The following is a 20489-nucleotide window of genomic DNA, read 5'->3' on the forward strand; positions in this document are numbered from 1 at the left end:
TGTTTCCAATAAAAAGAGTACCCAGAAAGACATGGGTATTGTTATGGTCTAAATGTTAAGGAGTCTCCCACCAAATTCAAATATTGGAATATAATACCCAATGTGATACTGTTAAGACTTGGGCTTTTAAATAAGTGATTAAGAGGCTTTTTTAAACAAGTGATTCAGTCACAAGGGCTGTACCCTCACGACTGGGATTAATGCCCTTAAAAAAGATGCTGTCAGGAGCTGAGACAAGAGGCTGAGGCAGGAGGATTACAAGTTCAGCGACTTGGAGAAGCCCTAAGCAACTCAGGGAGACCTTGTCGCTAAATAAAACATAAAAAAGGGATAAGGATGTGGCTCAGTGGTTAAGTGCCCCTGGGCTCAATCCCTGGTACCCTGCCCTCCCCAAAATGCTGAAAGGATGTGACATGCTCCTTTCTGCCATGTGAGGATGCAACAAAAAAGTGCCACCTTAGACGGAGGAGAGCAAGCCTTCACCATACACTAAATTTGCTGGCATTCTGATCTTGGACTTACTCAGTCTAAGGAGCAGGAATAGAATAAAGGAGATAATCAAAGTGGATGTTGACCTCAGGGTTGGAGCTGGAACTGGAGCACCCCTATTGGGCTAATGGCAAATTATGAGGCCTCAGGGGATCCCAATGAGGGCCAAGGCCATTGCCAGGATTGTGGGAGGTACCTGGGGTACTTAGAAAAGCAGCCAATTACTGACTAGCAGTTCAGGAATATGCCAGTTGAACAGTAGCTTTGAGAGCTCTACCTTCAAGAATGTAGAAATAATTAGACCTAAGTACAGTGCTTAGAAGGGCCTGGCTCAGGTTATGCCAGTGTTGGACATTTCTATTATTATAGCAAATCTATCCTTAGATCACTGCTTTGGCATGTTTAAATGTTATTGTTTCTTACAACTTCACTCTCCCCCTCCTGCCAGCATTTCATTTTCAATAATTTATGTTTACTGTACAGAATTAATCATGTTCTATCTTTCTCTTGCTGAATGTAATACCACAATATTAAGGCTTTCTTGAGCAACTCGATTTCCCCAGATAATAGTAAGTGCTTTAATTTTATATTTTCCTGTTCCTACCATCTCAAACTAGCAGCTGGCTTACTTTTTCACTCTGAGCACTCATTTCAATTGATACTAATAACGGCAATTCAGTCTTGCCAGAATTGTAAGTATCATTAAAAGAGCATACATTAACATGACAGCTTCTAGGATGTCATTCAATTTCTCAGGCTAAGTTTCCTCATTTGCAAAACTGGCCTAATACCTGTCAGTAAGATCTCTCAAAAGATGAATATCAAAAGCATTAGCTTAATCATTATAAAAGAACTTTTTTTTTAAGAACTTTTAAAATTACAAAGAGATACAAGAGGTGTCATGACTACTACCACAGCAACATGGGTTTAACTTCAGAGCCTAATATTTGCTAATTCTCTTCACAAACATACCAAGAACCCATTATGTTGCAGACACAAATCCAGGCCCTGAGATATGGCAGAGATTAAAAAAACACAAACACTCTGCCTTCCAAGGTTTACATTATAATGAGGACCACCACATAATAAAACACATAAATATGAATGATTAAAACACCACATAATCTATGTATTTTTGCTAGACAGTGATAGGGCACTGGAGGAAAAAAGGGAGTTTCTAGGAATAAGGAGATTGTTATTTTTAAAAGGCATGGCCAGAGAAATGCTGGTTAAGATGTCATTTGAAAAAGGACCTGAGGGAAGCAGGGAACTGGTCACATTCTATTTAGCAGAGAAGTGCAGACAGAGAGAACAGAATAAGTAAAGCCTTGAAGGTGGAAGCACAAGGGGAATAATCAGGATGAGGTCAGAGGTGAAGGAGACAGTACTTGAAGGCTGTGATAAGGAGGTCAGCTCTTATTTGGAATATAAGCTGATGAACCTCAAGTCATTAAGACAAACTGGGAAAGTGCAAATGCATGGAGATGTCAGGTGGACTATACAGGGTGCATCACCACAGACAACAGGCTGGGGGATGGGCTACACTAAAAGCCCCCATAGTTATATAAATGATAAATTATATAACTCTTTCTGAGATGAATTTTTCAAAGAGTAGACTATCTGCTCACAAGATAAAATAAATAACTGGTCTTCTTTGCTAAGAACACTTTCTACCTATATTATAGGATTTGAAAAAAAAGAGGGGATGCTGGGACAATACTTTTTTCTTCCCCATTTTTACCTTTTACCTAAAGTCTACCTATAAAACTAAACTTAAAAAAGAACTTCAGAGCCAGAAGGAACCTTTCAGATTTATCTAACTCAAAAGCATTTTCTCCTTTGAAATAATTTTAAAATTGTATGCCTTTAAGGGAAATGGGAAAACAAATTGCTTATAGAAGAGAACCACTTTCCCGCACACTAAAGTTATGAGCCACAGCTAGAGACCCACATTCCCTGCTCTGGTCTAAGGTTATCTCCATCTTCACTCAGAAATACCTTATTTGGCCTTGAAATGTCTCTGTTTCAAGGGGAAGTGAAATGAATTTTTTTTTTTTTTTCCTCAAACCAGTGTTAGAAAGGACCATCTCCTCTCAGGAATGAAAAGAAAAATCCTGCTAATTCTGTTATGTGTGATTTCACTGAGTAAAAGGAATTACTTAAAAAAAAAAAAAAAAATCCTTGGGGGTTATGAGAAGATCCCCAACTCCCCCCATAGCAATTCTTGATGGGCTCACAATCACTTATCTCAGAGTAGTTAATGGTTAAAAATTCCCAACTAATGCTTAGATAAAGAAAACCAGGCAATTCTATTTATCCCACCTGTTTTCAATGAGTTTCACTACAACTTTCATTCCTTATGGCACTGTATGTATTTGAGCACATTAGTAAAAAACAAACATTACTCTTCCTAATTCCATGCAATTTTAATTCTTTCTAGTTATTACCACAAGCCTACTATATTAGGTGGCTTATAGAAACTAAGATAGATACTGTCCTTGTGCTTCAACTTCAAGCCAGGTTTCAAGCTTGGCTCACTTAGATGGCAGTCCTTGCAGGACTGAGATGGATCTCCGTGGCATGAAGTCTCACTCTTTCAGGGAATACAAAAAGTCACTTTCTCCACAAAATGATTTTAAAGTATTTGTCTAAAAAGCAAGCAAACAAAACATTTGTACATACCACTCCAATTTTTAGCCATCTTGAACATATTTGCAGCTCTGGTATACATTTCACAAGCCTCTTCTATTCTTGTGTTTCCTCTAAGAGAAATTTAAACATGAGGTCACATTTAATTCTAACAACCATCTACATCCCTCATCCTCCCTCCCTCAAGAAACAAGCATTTAATGAGCACTTAGTATGCATCACACAAACATTAGAGGATCTTCATAGCTGTTCAGAGGAGATACTCTTACTATGCCCATTTCTGGTAAGAAAACTGAGGCATACAATGGTAAAGGCACTGCCCAAACCCACACAGCTCATACCACAAAAATGAGTCTCAAATACAGATCAGACTGAATCCAGAGTCTATACCCTTAACCAAAGTCCTTTCCATTTAGAAAAACTCAAGTTGTCTATCAATCTGAGTAATTAGAAGTATTTTTCCCAAAGGAGACTGAATTTTGAAGGATTAAGATACTTTTACCTTATTATTCAAGAGTTTACCACTATATTTGTTCAGATTTAAAAATAAAAATAAAATCTGAAGCCAGATGACAAGTGCCATGCTGTATTACCTGCCAGAGGTAAGCCCTTCTCTAATGTAGAAGTGGCCTCAGCATAGCCCCTACTCAATACAGAATTGCATTTTGCAATATCCTGACCACAGGGTCCTCCATTGCTGCTTAAATACGCACAGTTCTGGAAAATTATTCACCACGTAGCTGATTCCACTGAGGGATAGTTTTAGCTGCTCAGAAATTTCTTCTTACATAAAACCAAAATTAATCTTTTGTAATTCCCCCTAGTTTCCTAATTCAATTTTGCTTTTACTAAGCTAAAGTTACTCTATAAAAGACAGTTACCTATCTTGTCTATCCACATTATATAAATATAAAATAACCAGAGGAAAATCAAGACCCAGTAGACCCTAACTATACAGTACACATAATGAGAAACTCAGAGTGGAGTGTAGACATTAAGGACTCAGATAGGAGAGGTCAAGGTTGACCTAAAGACTCGACACAATATGAAAATGAATGAGTACAAACATATGTGCCAGGATCTTAATAAGCTCTGAGCTCCAGCTGAGGGCATGCAGCTCTGTGCCTGTATGTGTCCTGTTGCAGAGTCAAGGCTGAATACACAGGGAGGATCAGGTGTGACTAACCAGATCTTGAGCAATAACTAATTCTTTAACTTCTTTGTGCCACAGTTTTTATACATGAAAACTGAGGTTATTATGAGAAGCAAAAGAAATAATCCACATATAGGTACCATTGCAGAGTTTCACCCAAAGCATGTCCTTAATCAGTGTGGTTATTATAAACTAGATCCATGCATTGAGGGTATAAAAACCTTTGGGAATATTTGTACATCATTCACCTCATAAGGAATATATATGTATAAAGAACCCTTACTAAATAATAAAGACCACCCAATTTTAAAACGAACAAAAGTCTGATTAGACTTTTTTCCAAAGTGTATACTAGTGGCTATCAAGGACAACATCATATAAGTCAGTATCATTAGCCATCAGAGAAATGCAAACAAAAACCACGTGGGCAATACCACTTGGCTTCCTTGAGGATGGCTAGATTCAAATAAGAGGAGTATTGGGGGAAGATTGGGGGGAAAGGAACTCTCACGTAATACTGGTAGCAATGTAAAATGGTGGAGTCATTTTGGAAAATGGTTTGGTAGTCACTCATAAGGTTAAACACCGAGTTACCATGTGACCCAGTAATTCTACCCCTAAGCACACATCCAAGAGAAATAAAAACATAAATGCACACAAAAACTTGTACACAAATGTTCACAGTAACACATGCATCATAATAGTCATAAAATGGAAACAACCCAAATGTCCATCAACTTGATAGAGGACACATAGGCAGGAGCAGTGGGAACATGAGGTTAGGAAGTAATTCTGTAAAATGGGCCCATGTGCTGACCCCCACGGGCTTTCACCTGCAGCCCTTGCATGGCTTAAGTGGATAGGATATGTGTAATGTTTCTCAGCAACCTACCTGCTATCTGTAGGAGAAATGCAGGCTCTGAAATGCTGATAAGAACACAAGTTACTCTAAAGCAGGAATTTTTATGACCTATACACAAGACTAGAATCCAGAATTCAGAAATATAAGGATAATTCCTCCTAACCACATAATTTGTAAGAACAAGTTCCAATTAGGACTTGTCAGCATGGGCCCAAAGTGACTTAGAGTTGTCACAGCAATGGGGACTTGAAAGTCTGATGTCATCCTGCTGTCAGTCAAAAGTAAAGAGATGGACCTGGGTGTAAATGACTCTCTGGAAACTTCCATGGTGAATAATGGTGACATGACGAAGAGTTCCATTTCCCCAGATGTGAAGACTGAACCCCAGGCAACACAGAAAGTTAAGTTGTATTTAAAGGATACAAACATTTCTCCCTGGAGGAAGAAGGGGTCCAGAGATGATATACAAAGAAGTGGTATGTCCTGCCCCCTTTATATATTTTAGATATTTTTTGCTCTCCTGCCCTCTACTCCCTGCCCCCCTTATCTTTCTTTTTTCATCTCCCAATCCTGGGCCAAATAGTGGAGTGACCTAGGAAGGTAGCAGCTCTGGAGGCATTAATTAACAACTCTTACAATGCCCAGCAGGGAGAACAATCTCTGAGGCAGATTGGAGGAGTAGGGGGAAAGGGCTATGGAGATGTCAGCATTTGATTTCCTTTCCTTTCCAACCAGCCTCCACCTTCCTGATCAGACCAAATTATTTATTATCTATACTGTCTTTTTGTCCCCTGGCTTCACGGACTCTCAATAAAACTGACACACCAGGAGGAAGCTGTCCCCCTCCTCTCTGAGGACCCACTCTCTAACCCTCTATTCCTTCTAATAAACTTATGCCTGTTACTCTCAGCAACTTGTCTGAAATCTTTCTGACTTGATCCCAAGTATTGGGGTTTCAAGAGGGGCCTTTGAGCTGCCTCAGGTTCCTGGAAGGTCCCAGCCCTGTAACAAACTGATGAATAGATACATAAAATGTGGTATACACATATAATTAGAATATCACCTGGCAATGAAAAGGAATGTAGTTCCAAAACATGTTACAATAAGGTTGAGCTTTAAAAACATACTAAATGAAAGAAGCCAGTTACATTGTGATTCCACTTGCATGAAATGTCTACAGTTGGCAAATCTATAGAGACAGAGTGGTTGTGTGGTGCTATGGTTTGAATGTCTTTATCCCTTCTAAAACTCACGTTGAATTTATTTAAGATGAGAGATGAGGCCTAATGAAAATTGTTTAGATCATTTTAACAGTGCTCCACTTTACCTTTGGAGTATAGCCCTTGCTGCTTATTTTTAAAGGAGCATTTTTCTCTCTCGCCCCGCCCCCTCCCTAACCCTGGGGGCAGGGTACAAATGTACCTGGTGTTATCTGTGCTCCACTGAAAGGAGATGTCACCAGAAGACCTAGGAAGTGACTATCTCCTAAATTAACAAATGAATTTCAACACACCATCAAGTACACCTGGGACCCCCTATAAGGGCATACCTGGAATGTAGCCTTTGAAGAGCTTCTTTAAAATAAGCCCACTGAATTCTCTGATGGGTAAAATCACAGCCTCTAGGACTGAAGTCCCCTGTGTTTCTCCTTTGCTAGCAAAGCAATAAACCTTCTTTTTCCTTTTTCTCAAAACCGTGTCCTCATTATTGGATTGGCATTGGGGACAAGGACCAAGCTTTTGGTAAATTCATGATGAATGAACTAAACTGCTATACAATGGATTAAGTCACTACAGAAAGGGCTTGTGTGAGTGGGATCTCTTCCACTTTTCTGCCATGTGAGGACATAGCAAAAAGACTAAGACACGTAGTACCTTGATCTTGCACTTCCCAGCCTCCACAATTGTGAAATAAAAATTTCTGTTCTTTGTAATATTACCCAGTCTCAGGTATGATTACAGGAACACAAAACAAACTGACACACCAGTGCTGGTGGTGTTCAAAAAATGTATGTGTTTAAGAATGACAGCTAGTGGGTACACTGTTTCTTTTTGGGATGAAATTGTTGTGATGGTTGCAGAGCTCTGGATATACTAAACAAACAAACAAATCCCTGGACTATACACTTTAAATAGATAAATCATATGGTATGTGAACTATATCTCAATAAATGCTCCCCCCACTCCTCAAAAACATTTGGGGGTTATGTTACACCGGGAATGACAGGGGGGCCTCAAGCCACACCAAAAAGGATGCATCAGAATAAGAAAAGCTTTCTCTCACACTTTTATGATCCCCTTTTCTCCATTTCAAGTCTACATATTTAAAAAAACAATTAGCCAATAGGTTTCCCAAATGGAAAGTTCCTAATATGAGAGTCTTCTCAATCTTAGCCATAGCTCGATAGAATTAAGGAAGACAAACCTCTTGCTTCTATCTTTCTTCCTAAAGAGTACCAGGAATCTTGAACTGCAATTACAGTGCAATCATTCTTATTAAAAGTTTCTAAATAAAACTAGCTTAATTAAAATGTACATTATCCTCCTCTAAAAAAAAATTAAAATCCACTATTCCAAATCATTAAGATGGACCCCTTGAGGGGGAAGGTATAAACAATGCTGATTTTGTCTTTCCTGTCCTGCTTCTCTTCTGCCCTGTTATGTAATTGGTAAGAACACTGGGTAGATTGTGAGGTTTGGATCTGTAGAATGAAGTATGGTGGTCCTTTTGTTTTAAGCAGCAGCTCCAATGTTTAATAGCATTTGATAAGGAAATTGGAATTCTTAGAGTAAGCATATGATGTGAAAACACCAAGAATTAATCCAGAAACGAGTATACGAGAATCTGTGAAATGCCTGTCACTCACAACACCCTTTGCCTCAGTTTCCTCTTTCCTGTGGTAGTATCATCATGTTACAGGGCCCTTGCAGGATGGCAGAGGTTATGTGAACTGCCAATGCTACTAATGATGCCAAAAACTCCCCTCACACTTGGACCTGTCTGCACCCTCTATGTCTCCTTGTTGCTTTGGCCCTCCTCATTCCTGTACTTGCCCATCAGTTACATTTTGTATTTAAAGACCACTCTGTACAAAAGCCTGTGATCACAGGAGCAGCCCTGAATCTTCGCACCCACCCCTACTGGCTGGAGTTAATATTCTGATTCAGTGTTGTATCTCCCTTACAAGAAAGTAAGGCAGGTATTTTTGTCTGGTTTACTCATGGTTGTATGCGCTGTCAGAGCAATTTGGGATTGATAAGTGCTTCTTAACTAAAGAGAAATTTTGGCTTAAAAAAATAAAATAAAATGTACATTATCCTATTATTGTTACCAAAAGCTCGGGCCTACCCCAGATGCCAATTCATGACATTTTAATAATAAGGACATGGTTTTGAGAAAAAGGAAAAAGAAGGTTTATTGCTTTGCTAGCAAAGGAGAAACACAAGGGAGTCCAGTCCCAGAGGCTGTGATTCTGGCCATCAGAAGGAACAGAGGGATTTTAAAGTAATTCATCAAAGGTTGCATTCCAGGTGTGTTCTGGAAAGGGGTCCCAGGGTGCTCTAATGGTATGTTAGATATTCACTTCTTAGATCCTTTGGTAGATATCTTCTTCCTGTGGTGGTGTGTTCAAGGACAATTAACTAGGCAAAGAAAAAAGATAACACTGTCTCTGTAATCCTGTCAGGGAGGGGGAATAGAGGAAAAAAAAAATGTCCTTTTGAAAATAAGCCTCAGAGCAGCAAGGGCTATATATTCAAAAGGATAAGTGGACCACTGTGACATTATTTTCAGAGATAGAACGAGCTAAGAATATTAAAATTTATACATTATGCTAGGTTTTATACCTGATATGTCATTTTCATTATTACAACAACCACAGCTTTTTGTGCCACCATAATGGTGCGCTTGAATGTCCTGGCTGATGTTCTCAAGAGCATCAACAATGCCGAAAAGAGAGGCAAATGCCAGGTCCTTATAAGGCCGTGCTCCAAAGTCATTGTCCGGTTTCTAACTGGGATGATGAAGCATGGTTACGTTGGCGAATTTGAAATTACTGATGATCACAGAGCTGGGAAAATTGTTGTCAACCTCACAGGCAGGTTAAACAAGTGTGGAGTGATAAGCCCCAGATTTGATGTGCAGCTTAAAGACCTAGAAAAATGGCAGAATAATCTGTTCCCATCCTGTCAGTTTGGTTTCATTGTATTGATAACCTCTGCTGGCATCTTGGACCACAAAGAAGCAAGAAAACACACAGGAGGAAAATTCCTAGGATTCTTTTTCCAGGGATGTAAAACATTCATATAATAAAATGCCTCACTGGACTCTCTTTCTAAAAAAAACAAAACAAACAAACAAACAAACAACAACAACAACAAAAGACACCATCTCCATTTTAAAGAAGAGAAAATGGTATCTGGAGGCCAATGGCCCACAGTGGTTACCAGCCTAGGACAGCAGTACAGGCTAACTCTCTTGACTTCAAAGTTAGTGATTGCTATAAAAATATTAAATGACCCTTGAAACAGAAGTAGTTTCACTTTAAAAATACCAAAGAAGATTTACTTGTTTTAAACAGAACATAACTATAAAACTTAAAAATAAAAATGTATTTTTGAAATTACTCCAATTGCTTTGCTTTACACATATGAAAGCTAGTTTTTTTAAGTATTAAGAACAATATTCAGAATTCAAATTTAATTAATCCCATTGATTGATATCTATAGAGCCCCACAGAGGGGTAGAAGATCTTGAAAACAGAAATGACACTGTGTGAAAGAACCTATCTTATAAGGTAATATAATGTAATCACATGGCACTAAATTGACACGTAGAAAGCTAAATTAAGTGGTTTTGGGTATTATGGAATTCTGACCTTGAACCACCATTACCCTGAAGCTGTAGTGGAAAAGCCCACTCAATTTCAGGGGCAAGGCAAACTCCCTCTTTTTGATCACGCTTATTGAGCAAATACTTGACTGAGATCAACACCTGCCAGAAAAGACTCAGGAAAGAAATACTTTGCCCACAGAGAGAATGCTGAGGAAAACACATCAAACTTCAGGGACAGAAGTGGTCTATGAGAACACATCCAACCTCACTACATTCCTCTAATATTTCACCAAGGCGCCAGTAAACACAGCTATCAAAACAAATTAATCCTCAAATACTCTGAAGTCTTGATTTTACCCCATCCTGAGTAATCACTGTTTTGGAGCACTGTATCACACTGGCAACTATAGTACATACTATTTTAAAACTGTGGGTGGGAGGAGGAAGATATCAAAGTAGATGGGTGGGAATTAATGGCACACACATAAGAAGATGTACCTGTAAGAAAAAGGTGACAACTGCAGAGGCAGAAATAAAGATGCCTCTAAAATCACAAGACATCAGAGTAGAAATATCTCAAAGGGTACAATGACAGCATTGTGATGATATGCATGTAGAACCAGAGAAAAAATTCAGCTCTATCATTAGGTACCCTGAAGGAATGTCAAACCATATCAAAGAACTAAAAATCAGGAATCACTGTTAGTAGTACGTGGGACATAAGGTAGGATACACAAGGTGGGGTACCCTACCACACAAGATAGTTTTTCCTCTTCATTATTTACCAGCAGTGTCTCCTTAGCCACTAGGATAATCTCTGGGTTTAGGGGACCAGCATAGGGCCTGCCCAGGCCACATGACAATGCTGACTGCTTAGTAGTACCTGGGTGGAAAAACCTGTCCACACTACAGTTTTTAAAAAGTTTTCCATATGTCCCTCAAAGCAATAAGGAAATATAGTTAAGTATTCAGAACTAGAGAGACAAATTAAAAATCTGTTTAAGTATTTATTCAATGATAGAATCAACTCCAAAAGCAATTTATTTTCAGTTGATGCTTTATTTCTGTAAATCACACTTGATTATTTTATCTCTGGGTTTAACATATTTCAAAAGAGTCTAGTTTTTTCATGAGATAGAAAAAGTAGAGATTTTTGCAGCTGGGGAGATCGTGGCTCCAGGGGAACACTGTAAATAACAGCAGAAGGCAAGATATGGAAATCAACCCAGGTGTCCATCAGTGGATGAATGGATAAAGAAAATGTAGTAGATACATATAACAGAATATTGTTCTACCATAAATAAGATAAATAAGTCAGGCACAGAAAAATTAATATGTGTTCTCATTTATAAGTGGAAGCTAAAATGGTGATCTCACAGGAGTGCGGAGTAGACCAGTAGTTAGCAGAACTTGGGCAGGGTGAGTATAGAGAGAGGATGGCTAATGGGGTACAGGTGGATAGGAGGAATAACTTCTAATGTTCCACAGCTAAATAGGATTTAACTCAATATTTCAAAAAAGCTAGTAGAGAGGATTTTGAATGTTCTGACAAAAGGACAAAATTTTAAGGTGACAGATATGGAATACCCTGATCTGATCCATTATATTGTCTACATGTATTGCAACGTCACATTGTACCCCATAAATATGTATGAGTGCAAATTAAAAATAAAAAATATATACTTTAAAAAGGTAGGCAGGAGGGAGACTCTCCAGAATGCTAATATGAATTCTTAAAGACTGTTACCAGAAGACTGAGGTGCTTTTGAAAGTTCCTTTGTCTTTTCATTAAATTGATGATATAGAGGCTCAATGCACACTAGCAAGCCCAGGGCCCCAGCTTTAGTCTGACACTTCAAATGTACAGTCACTTATCAGCTGATTGTTCTCATAAGCAATCAGGATGAAGATAGGAAGAGAAACACTACCTGGCCAGCAGCCAGCACTGTGTCAGTGAGGTGAGCAGCTCTCAGTGATATGCCTTGGATTCTTGGATTCTATTCTGAGAGCATTTCACTTTGTTTATGTAAGAAAAAACTAATTATAGATTCTCAGACACAGGAAACAATCTGAGACATTTAAGGACTGTTTGACAAAAAGTACCTGTGTTAAGGCATAATTTCCTGAAATAGTTGATGAGAACAGGTATGTCAAAGAAAGTTAGCTGGACTTAACTTTGGCAACAGTTCCAATGTTTCAGCTTGATAGGCAGAGCAGTCATTTTTTTTATGGAGGGAAATATGTATAGACTGGATCCAGTAATAAATAAAATCAGGATAAACACATAAGAAAGCTAAGAGTAGCAACTATCAGGTAAACTTAGAAATGGCTGTTGCACACAACTTTACTTGCCAATAGTAAATTAAAAAAAAAAAAATATATATATATATTTAGTTGTTGTTGGACCTTTATTTTACTTATTTATATGTGGTGCTGAGAATTGAACCCAGTGCCTCACACATGCTAGACAAATGCTTTACCACTGAGCTACAACCTCAGCCCTACCAACAGTAAATTTTAATGTTTATAAAAATTAAATCTTTGAACTAAATTTTCAATCTTTAAAAAATAACTGATGATTTTTCAATTTCTAAAGGATAATGTTGGCTAAATACACAAATACTAAACCAGCAGATCCAACAGAGCCCCTGCTAAAGTCAGGAGGGAGCTGTGGCCAAAAGAGGGGAGTGCAGAAGAGTCCTTGCAGTGGAGGTTCAGTGATAGTATTCCTTACTGAGGGTTAGTCCCATCACAGTGAGGAAAGACAAGGAGTAAGACCTGGAGGGTTGGAGCACTACAGCTGGAAACTGAAGAAGGGCCTTTGCTAAGGGTGGCCATCTCCAGAAGACACTGCTTCTGGCACAGAGGGGTCAACTTACAATGAGGAGGCTGCTCTATGAAGCCTTGCAGTGAAAGGAAGGCAGGCAAACAATGGAGATACATTCAGAATCTTTCCAAAAGAAAGGCGTATCAGAACTGGAAAACACCAAGCCTCTACCCACCCCTCCACATAACACCATTCAGCCCAGAAATTGCATTTAATTGTACTAACAGAAAAGAGCAAACTCGGGGCTGGGGTTGTGGCTTAGTGAGAGTGCTTGCCTAGCATGTGTGAGGCACTGGGTTCAATCCTCAGCACCACATAAATGTAAAATAAAGATATTGTGTCCACCTAAAACTTAAGAGTAAATATTTTAAAAAAAGAAAAGAGCAAACTCAGAACCTATGAAGTCACTCAACTCCCTCATCTCCCATCTTAAAAACCTGTGCTAATGTAGGCCTGGGAAACTTGACAACATTTAACAGAAAAGAGAAGCAGTATTCACACAAAGCTACCATCTATGAAGTAAGAAGGACAACTGCAGCTGACAAAAATGTACTTCCCAAAACAACCATAAAGCAGAGGAAAACAACAACCCCATATGATTTAAATATTTAACAAAATCTTGCAGATATAAGTACATCATAAAAGTAAAAACATAAACTCAGACCAGAAATGTACAAAAAATAAGATGAAGTTTTGTTATAAATTCCTTTTTTTTAAAGAGAGAGAGAGAGAGAGAGAGAGAGAGAGAGAGAGAGAGAGAATTTTAATATTTATTTTTTTTTTAGTTTTCGGGGGACACAACATCTTTGTTTGTATGTGGTGCTTGGGATTGAACCCGGGCCGCACGCATGCCAGGCAAGCGCACTACCGCTTGAGCCACATCCCCAGCCCATGTTATAAATTCTTGAAAGATAGAAAAGGATAAAATCATCCCAGAAATGAAGTCTTTGTTTTATCTCAGAAAAGAATAGGTTCTACTGTTATAGAGGAGAAAAATGAAAACAACGAAGTGAATGAAAATTAAATGAAGGGAAAAGAAGCACAGTACAAGAAACACAACTAAAAGCCATTCAGTAAGGCTTAAAATAGCCAAAAGTATACCAAATATATCAATTGGCTTTTTTAGACTTGTCACAACAACAAACAACCCCAACATCTCCCAAAGGTGTATCTTGCTCATTTTCCTGATTACTGCAGGATGATTATGGCTACTGGTTCTTTCTCTAAGTGTCACCATTCTTTATTCTGGAAAGCATCTATCTGGGATATATTCTTATTTTCTTGTGAAGCAGGGGTGGGAAGGAAAACCCATGGCAGCTGCCTTGGTGGTCCCTATTCTTTGGATCAGAAGGATCACCTGTCTCTTCCACTGATACCTCCTCAAATCAGTCACATGGCCTCCACAGGCTCCAAGGGGAGAGGGAACTGGCCAGCACAGAGCATGTGGCAACTGGACAAGTTATGATCCTCTTACATAATGCAGTCCTAAAGCAGACAAATACAAACTACAAGAAAACAGAGATTACTATCCTGAAATCAGTCAAAGCAGAATTTGAGCTCCAAAGCATTAAATTCGATAAAGTTCACTTCATAATGCTAAACATAAAATTAACAAAATTATACATATTAGTTGTGAATATGTATGTATCAGAGCACAGTAGTTATTTTCATAAATCAGAAACTACAAAAGATGCAAGAATCAAAAAAAATTAATTATAGGAGACATTAATACACCCCCTTTATTCCAAAGCAGATTAGATAGATATATAAATACAGACAAAGAAGACAGACAATATAATCAGTAATTCGATTTTACAGATCTCTATCAACCTCTGATAAGAGAATACTCACTCTGTCATTCATGAAACACAAACACATATTAGGTGGCAAAAAAAAAAAATCTCAAGAAGTTGTCTAATCATAATAAAGTAAAACCAGAAATTCGTATACAAAGAAAGGCTCTTCTGCCTGGAATAAACAACTGAACAACTAAATAACTCTTGGATCAGAGGGAAAACAAACGAAAATGAAGACATCATACATAAAGATCTACAGTTAGTAAATAAAACCATAAATATTTGGATCCATACTAACAACATGGAAACAGCAAATTAGTATCTCTTTCCCCCAAAACAGCCTGCAGGAAAAACAAAAGAAAGTAAAATAAAGTTGAAATAAAGTAATAAAGGTAAAGCAGAATTTTATAAGGCAGAAGACATGAAACCAGTGGAATAAATCAAAATACTAATTGGAGAGAAAGGATCAAAAGAATCAAGGAAAAAGAGAGGAAAGTGACAAGATACAAAAATAAGAGTGACAAGAACTACTGAAATAGAACAGTTGTAGAACTCTGCAAGTAAAGTTTTAAAAACTTACATGAAAATTTTCCTAGAAAAATACTTTATCAAAACATACCTCAATACAAACAGAAAAGTTAAACACTCCAAATTCCAAAGAAAAAAATAAACAGAAAGTTACCAAGAAATACCACCAAAACACTCAATGGTTTCACAGTAAGTGGATTCTACTCCTACATGTTTTTTGGGGGGCCCTGAGGGGTACTGGGGATTTAACTGAGGGGCACTCAACCACTGAGCCACATGTCCAGCCCTTTTTTTATTTTTATTTACAGACAAGGTCTTACTGAGTTGCTTAGGGCCTTACTAAGTTGCTGAGGCTGGCTTTGAACTCAAAATCCTCCTGCTTCAGCCTCCTGAGCTGCTGGGATTACAGGTGTGCACCACCATGCCTGGCTCCTCCATTTTTTTTATGAGGCACCTGTAACATCACATTTCAACCTGATAAAGACTATACACTAAAAAAAATTGTTAAGTAAAACAAATCTAAATAAAGTATGTAAAATCAGAATCCAACAGAGCCCATTAGGATCCAACAGAGCCCATATAGTAGAATCCAGAAAGGCTTATTGTAGGAAAGAAAGCAAGGATAGCTCAAAAATAAGGCTACCCACTATTGACCACAGCAGTAACTCTAAAGGAGCAAAAGGTTTACCTCTACAGATACTGAAAAGGCCTTCAAAATACAACAATAATGCCTAATGGAAACAAGCAGTAAAGCAGGATCAACAGATAATTGCTTACCATGAAAAAATAATTTAAGCTAAGAAAATATTGATTTATTAGATTTCAATTAAATTATTATTATTTACACTAAGCTGCATTTAAATACAGAAATAGTTATTCTGAAATTGTACTTCCAAGTTTCTTTACTGTGAACCGTATTAGTCCCTAAAAATGACTTGAAGGTACAAAAGGCTTTACTGACTTTATCATCTAATCAAATGAACACAATGTAAAGGTCTAAAAATCACATGTAAAGTCTCCTATAACTAGGGTAATCCAGTGTCCTGGACACTCATTAATCAGCACAGATCCAGAATTACAGGTTTAAATATTGTTTACATATTAAAGGGAATGTCTGGAGATTGAGAAATAACTAAGTAAAATCAGAAGGCCAAAGAAGAAATGGAAATCATGTAAATTCTGTAACATTTTCAGTATCAATACTGATGAAGAAACTATAAGTAGAAATGTTTTGAAATTTTTTAGAATTATGACGGTAACCATCAGAAGAGGGAAAAAAGAAAAAAAGAAGAGGGAAGATTGTGTAAGAATTTTACTGTTCAACTGAAACCCTTTACACTACTTTGTACCTTTCTACTATGTGCAACTACTATGGTACACCCTTTGCTCTTAAAGGAAAAAAAAAAAACAGGATTAACATTAATATATTCAGTCTCTCCACCAACAATGACCAGGTGCCTAGTGCATGCCACAAACTAGGTGAGAGTTGGGACACAACAACCAAGGAGGATAGACTCCCAAGGAGCCATACACCATCACTGTGCGATATCTCTTCTAAACAGACTTCCAAAACGAGAGATACAGCAAACAATGCAAAGCTGCAAACAGAAAAAAGCCACTGCAGACAACTTATCATTTGATATACAAATTGTAACTTGACATAAAATCAGAAAACTAAATGATTATAGAAAAGTTACACAGCTCTGAGCAGCTGACTAAGCATTCTCACACCTCATTCAATCCTAACAATGACTGTCCCTCTGCCCATTTGAAAGCTAAAATAATCAGAAGCTCCAAGTTTAACTTACTAGGCTTTGGTCACTAAAATAGTAAATTAGAGCCAAAGTCCATGCATTGTCTTCCCACATATAATTTGTATTCTATTTCTTAAATATAATATATAATAATTATCTAGCATGTACATTATTCTAGTTCTTAAATTATAAGAAATATACATGTATTGGCTTATACTATATCACTTGTCTCTATAAATAAATCTGAAAAATGATTTTTAAAAAATTCAATCTACATTTGAATATGAATCACAACTTGAGAAAGACCTAAATGTTTTATGAAGGCTACCAAATGGTCCATTATATTGTGGAAAAACTTAGATATACAATCTTCATTGAAAAAGCCTAGTGAAGAATACTGATAAGAGTTTACAATGCTAAGAAATATTCCCAATTTTTACAAATAGCTTATAGATTGTAAGGATCTTCAGTAAATTTATAATGACACTGCCAGATTTTTAGCTTTTTTAAAAAAATAACCTCTGAGATTGAGAACACTGAAAAAAAAAAGGGGAAGATAGCATTATCAGGAACAACTTTCCACTGTCATTCTTAAGTACCACTTTCCTGATATGCATTGGTAAGGTTACTAATCCTCAATCTATGGTCTCCTAGCAACAAGATGGTAAGCTTGTAAAGAGATCTTTCCAATTCAAAACTATTACTGTCAGACTCAGGCCAATTTAAGATCATACTAGTAATTCATTAAGATTCTAAATTAGAATTTGAAATTAACTACAAAATCCCATAGCTCATTTCTGGCAACAAATTAAACGACAACACAATTCTTTTGGTAGCAGTTTCACTATATTATACTACAGCCTTCAGAAAAAGTAAGGTTTGATTCCATAGCTACAAAAACATATTATTTAACTAACCTGCAGTCAAACAGAAAAACAGAACACATAATTAACAGTGGTTTCTTGCAATTTTGCATCCCTTATAGGGGGATTGCAGGTAGTGGGGAGGGGGGAATCTTTTGGGAAAGAACACTGACACCTTGCCTACCAAGCAGACAAATAATGGATTTGTGTATTACACACAGAACAATTATTTGATGTTTTCTTGTATCGATGAATATTTTTATTTAATTTTACTAAAAGCAACAAAAAAGCAAGAGCTATGAATAGCACTGAGAATACAATAATGCTATAAAAAGCAGTGTGGGTGGGGGGTAAATACTGAGTAAAGGAGGAGGTGAACTAATGAAAGGCTTTAATCTGCAGTTAGAATATTAAGAATATCTGTGATATGTGAAGAAACCTGCAATATGCCACGTATCTTTTAATAGGTGCCACCTCTTCAAAGTAATACCTATTCCCCTGAAAGCACCAGCTAATCAGTTCTTAAATATGTGAGCTCTGATGGTGCTCAGGTCAATATGTATGTTATTAATTCTGTGTTGTTAATTCAGGAGTATGACAGGGAGACAGACTATAATATTTTAAATACAGGATAATGGGGAGGAAGTCAGGGTAGAGTGACACATATTCCAGTCCAGAAAGATGATGCTTACAAGAACATATGATTCCACATGTAACAAAGGACTCTAAACATTTAAAATTGATATACTATCTATATAATAAGATATATATCTTAGTCTTTCTTTTTTTGTTTTTATTTATTTATTTTTTATTTTATTAGTTGCTCAAGACAATACAATGATCTTGACATATCATACATTTGATTCAAATGGGGTATGAATTCTCATTTTTCCATGTGTACAGATTGCAGGATCACATTGGTTATACAGCCATGTATATACATACAGCAATATTAGTGTCTGTTGTATTCTGCTGCCCTCCCTATCCCCCCCTCCCCTCTCTCTACCCAATCTACTGTGAGACATTTCTCTCTCTCTTTTTTCCTTCCCCCTCACACCATCATATATGTATTTTGTATAACAATGAGGGTCTCTTTCCATCTTCGTGCAATTCCCCTTCTCCCTCCTATTCCCTCCCACCTCTCTTCCCTGTTTAGTGGTAATTTATATCTTAGTCTTTCTATTAAAATGGTGAAACTAAGTCCAGTTTTTTATTTCAAGTAATTATATAGTATTATTAAAACTCATGAAACTCCAAGTATTATTCTTTCCCAGAACTTTTCAGGAGTCAAATATTACTGGATATAACACAGTCCTCAGAACACAAATAACACTTGCATGGCACTTCACCTGGTTAGGATTTTCAGGTGTTTATTTCACTAAAAGGTCAATAACCAAGTCTTTGGTTCTGAAATCTTGGGAAAGTCACTTAATCCATTTGGCCCTATGCTTCCTTGATAAGTAATGAAGTTGACAATATTTTAAAGTTTTGATAAATATGCACATTAATATCCCCTTAATCATCTCCAAGTCCATGGTCTAAATGTTTTACAAACATAAACTCCATGATCCTCACAAATTAGAACATGTACTAGTCATATCCCCATCTATAGCAGAGACTGAGGCACAGAAAAGCAAACCAGTTCTCAAAGCTAGGATAATAAATTGACCAGCAGTGCCTATGTGTCAGACACAGAATGCAACAGCTTTTGTGCCAACTGAGTATAAATGATGAAGTTTTCCTATATGGCCTGACAATAAGACAGGGTAACAACAGCCAAAGAGATGTTTCTTTAAAAACAAAAAGGTTCTTAAAAATACTTTTTAGGATTTTTGGCTCAAGATTTGACCTACTTTTCCAACACAACAAAATACCTTTTGGCCAAATGGAGTTTTTGTCTTGAGACAAGCATTCAGCACTGTCATGCTTTTTCCTCTGCCAAGTACAGATTCTCGCAGGCAAGCATATCCTGATTTAATACACTGATCACCCCCCAGTGTGAGAAGCTATGGCATTAAATTTTATCTGCATAAATTTTAAATGTTTTGTGAATTGAAAAAGTGTTATTATTTGGCATTAGCACCAAATACTAGTCAATACTCTTTACAACTTTAAAGGAGAAATACAATACATAATTTATAGCCATATCTTCAATCCACATATCACATGAGAGATTAAGAAACCAGCTATGTGTCCTTGAGGACAGGGCCCCTTTTCTTTATGAATCTTTACAGGCTGCACTACCAGGCACTGTATAGAATCAGGCTGGCAAAAAGAAGTCAAAACCTATTGAGTGTGTTTTCTGAACTAAGAGTGCCAATTGAATTTGTATAGAAATAAAATTGTGTCTATAATGCAATGGCTAAATATGTACCACTGGTCCTTCTCAAGAATAAAAATTTGCTCTCAGTGATGGCAGAGGATTTTTCATTTTCAAAAGGAAAAAAAGACAGCATGCACACACAAAATTTCTGCCACTGTCATCTTAAACAGCTGAATCATTCACAGAATCAACAACCCAGATTTCTTCAACAAGCTGCCAGTGCAACCTCTGCTTTTCAAGAGGTCCGAATTTAAAACCTTCCCAAGGACAGCGTGGAAGAATTACAGGAAATTAATGGGATTTCCCAAAAGATCCTGACTTAAAATAAGAGCTGCGTTATCCTTAATCAAACAGGAGGCCCTGGCTATGAATCAATCTTTGGCAAAGGAAAAATACTATGCTGAGGAAATGC

The 20489-nt window shown here is 37.3% G+C and overlaps 2 protein-coding genes across 2 annotated transcripts in view; one reads left to right on the forward strand and one right to left on the reverse strand.

The window, feature by feature from the left end:
* Napb (NSF attachment protein beta) overlaps nt 1–20489 on the reverse strand; it is a 45588-nt gene that overhangs the window by 23905 nt on the left and 1194 nt on the right. Inside the window, exon 2 of the mRNA XM_046435267.2 lies at nt 3172–3251. Coding sequence (XP_046291223.1) covers nt 3172–3251 — 80 coding nt within the window. The remainder of the gene's footprint in view (nt 1–3171; nt 3252–20489) is intronic.
* Nucleotides 9046–9461, forward strand: LOC124089129 (small ribosomal subunit protein uS8-like). Its single transcript, XM_046439088.1, has one exon. It carries the CDS (start codon nt 9051–9053, stop codon nt 9459–9461), a length of 411 nt encoding a protein of 136 aa, XP_046295044.1. The 5' UTR covers nt 9046–9050.

Source organism: Marmota monax, unplaced genomic scaffold (assembly GCF_021218885.2).
Source record: "Marmota monax isolate L192 unplaced genomic scaffold, Marmota_monax_Labrador192_F-V1.1 WCK01_AAM20220418_F8-fsc00005, whole genome shotgun sequence".
Taxonomy (NCBI): domain Eukaryota; kingdom Metazoa; phylum Chordata; class Mammalia; order Rodentia; family Sciuridae; genus Marmota; species Marmota monax.

What these genes read in the sequence shown, in the direction of transcription:
- LOC124089129 (XM_046439088.1), top strand. Translation starts at nt 9,051, where the DNA reads ATGGTGCGCTTGAATGTCCTGGCTGATGTTCTCAAGAGCATCAACAAT.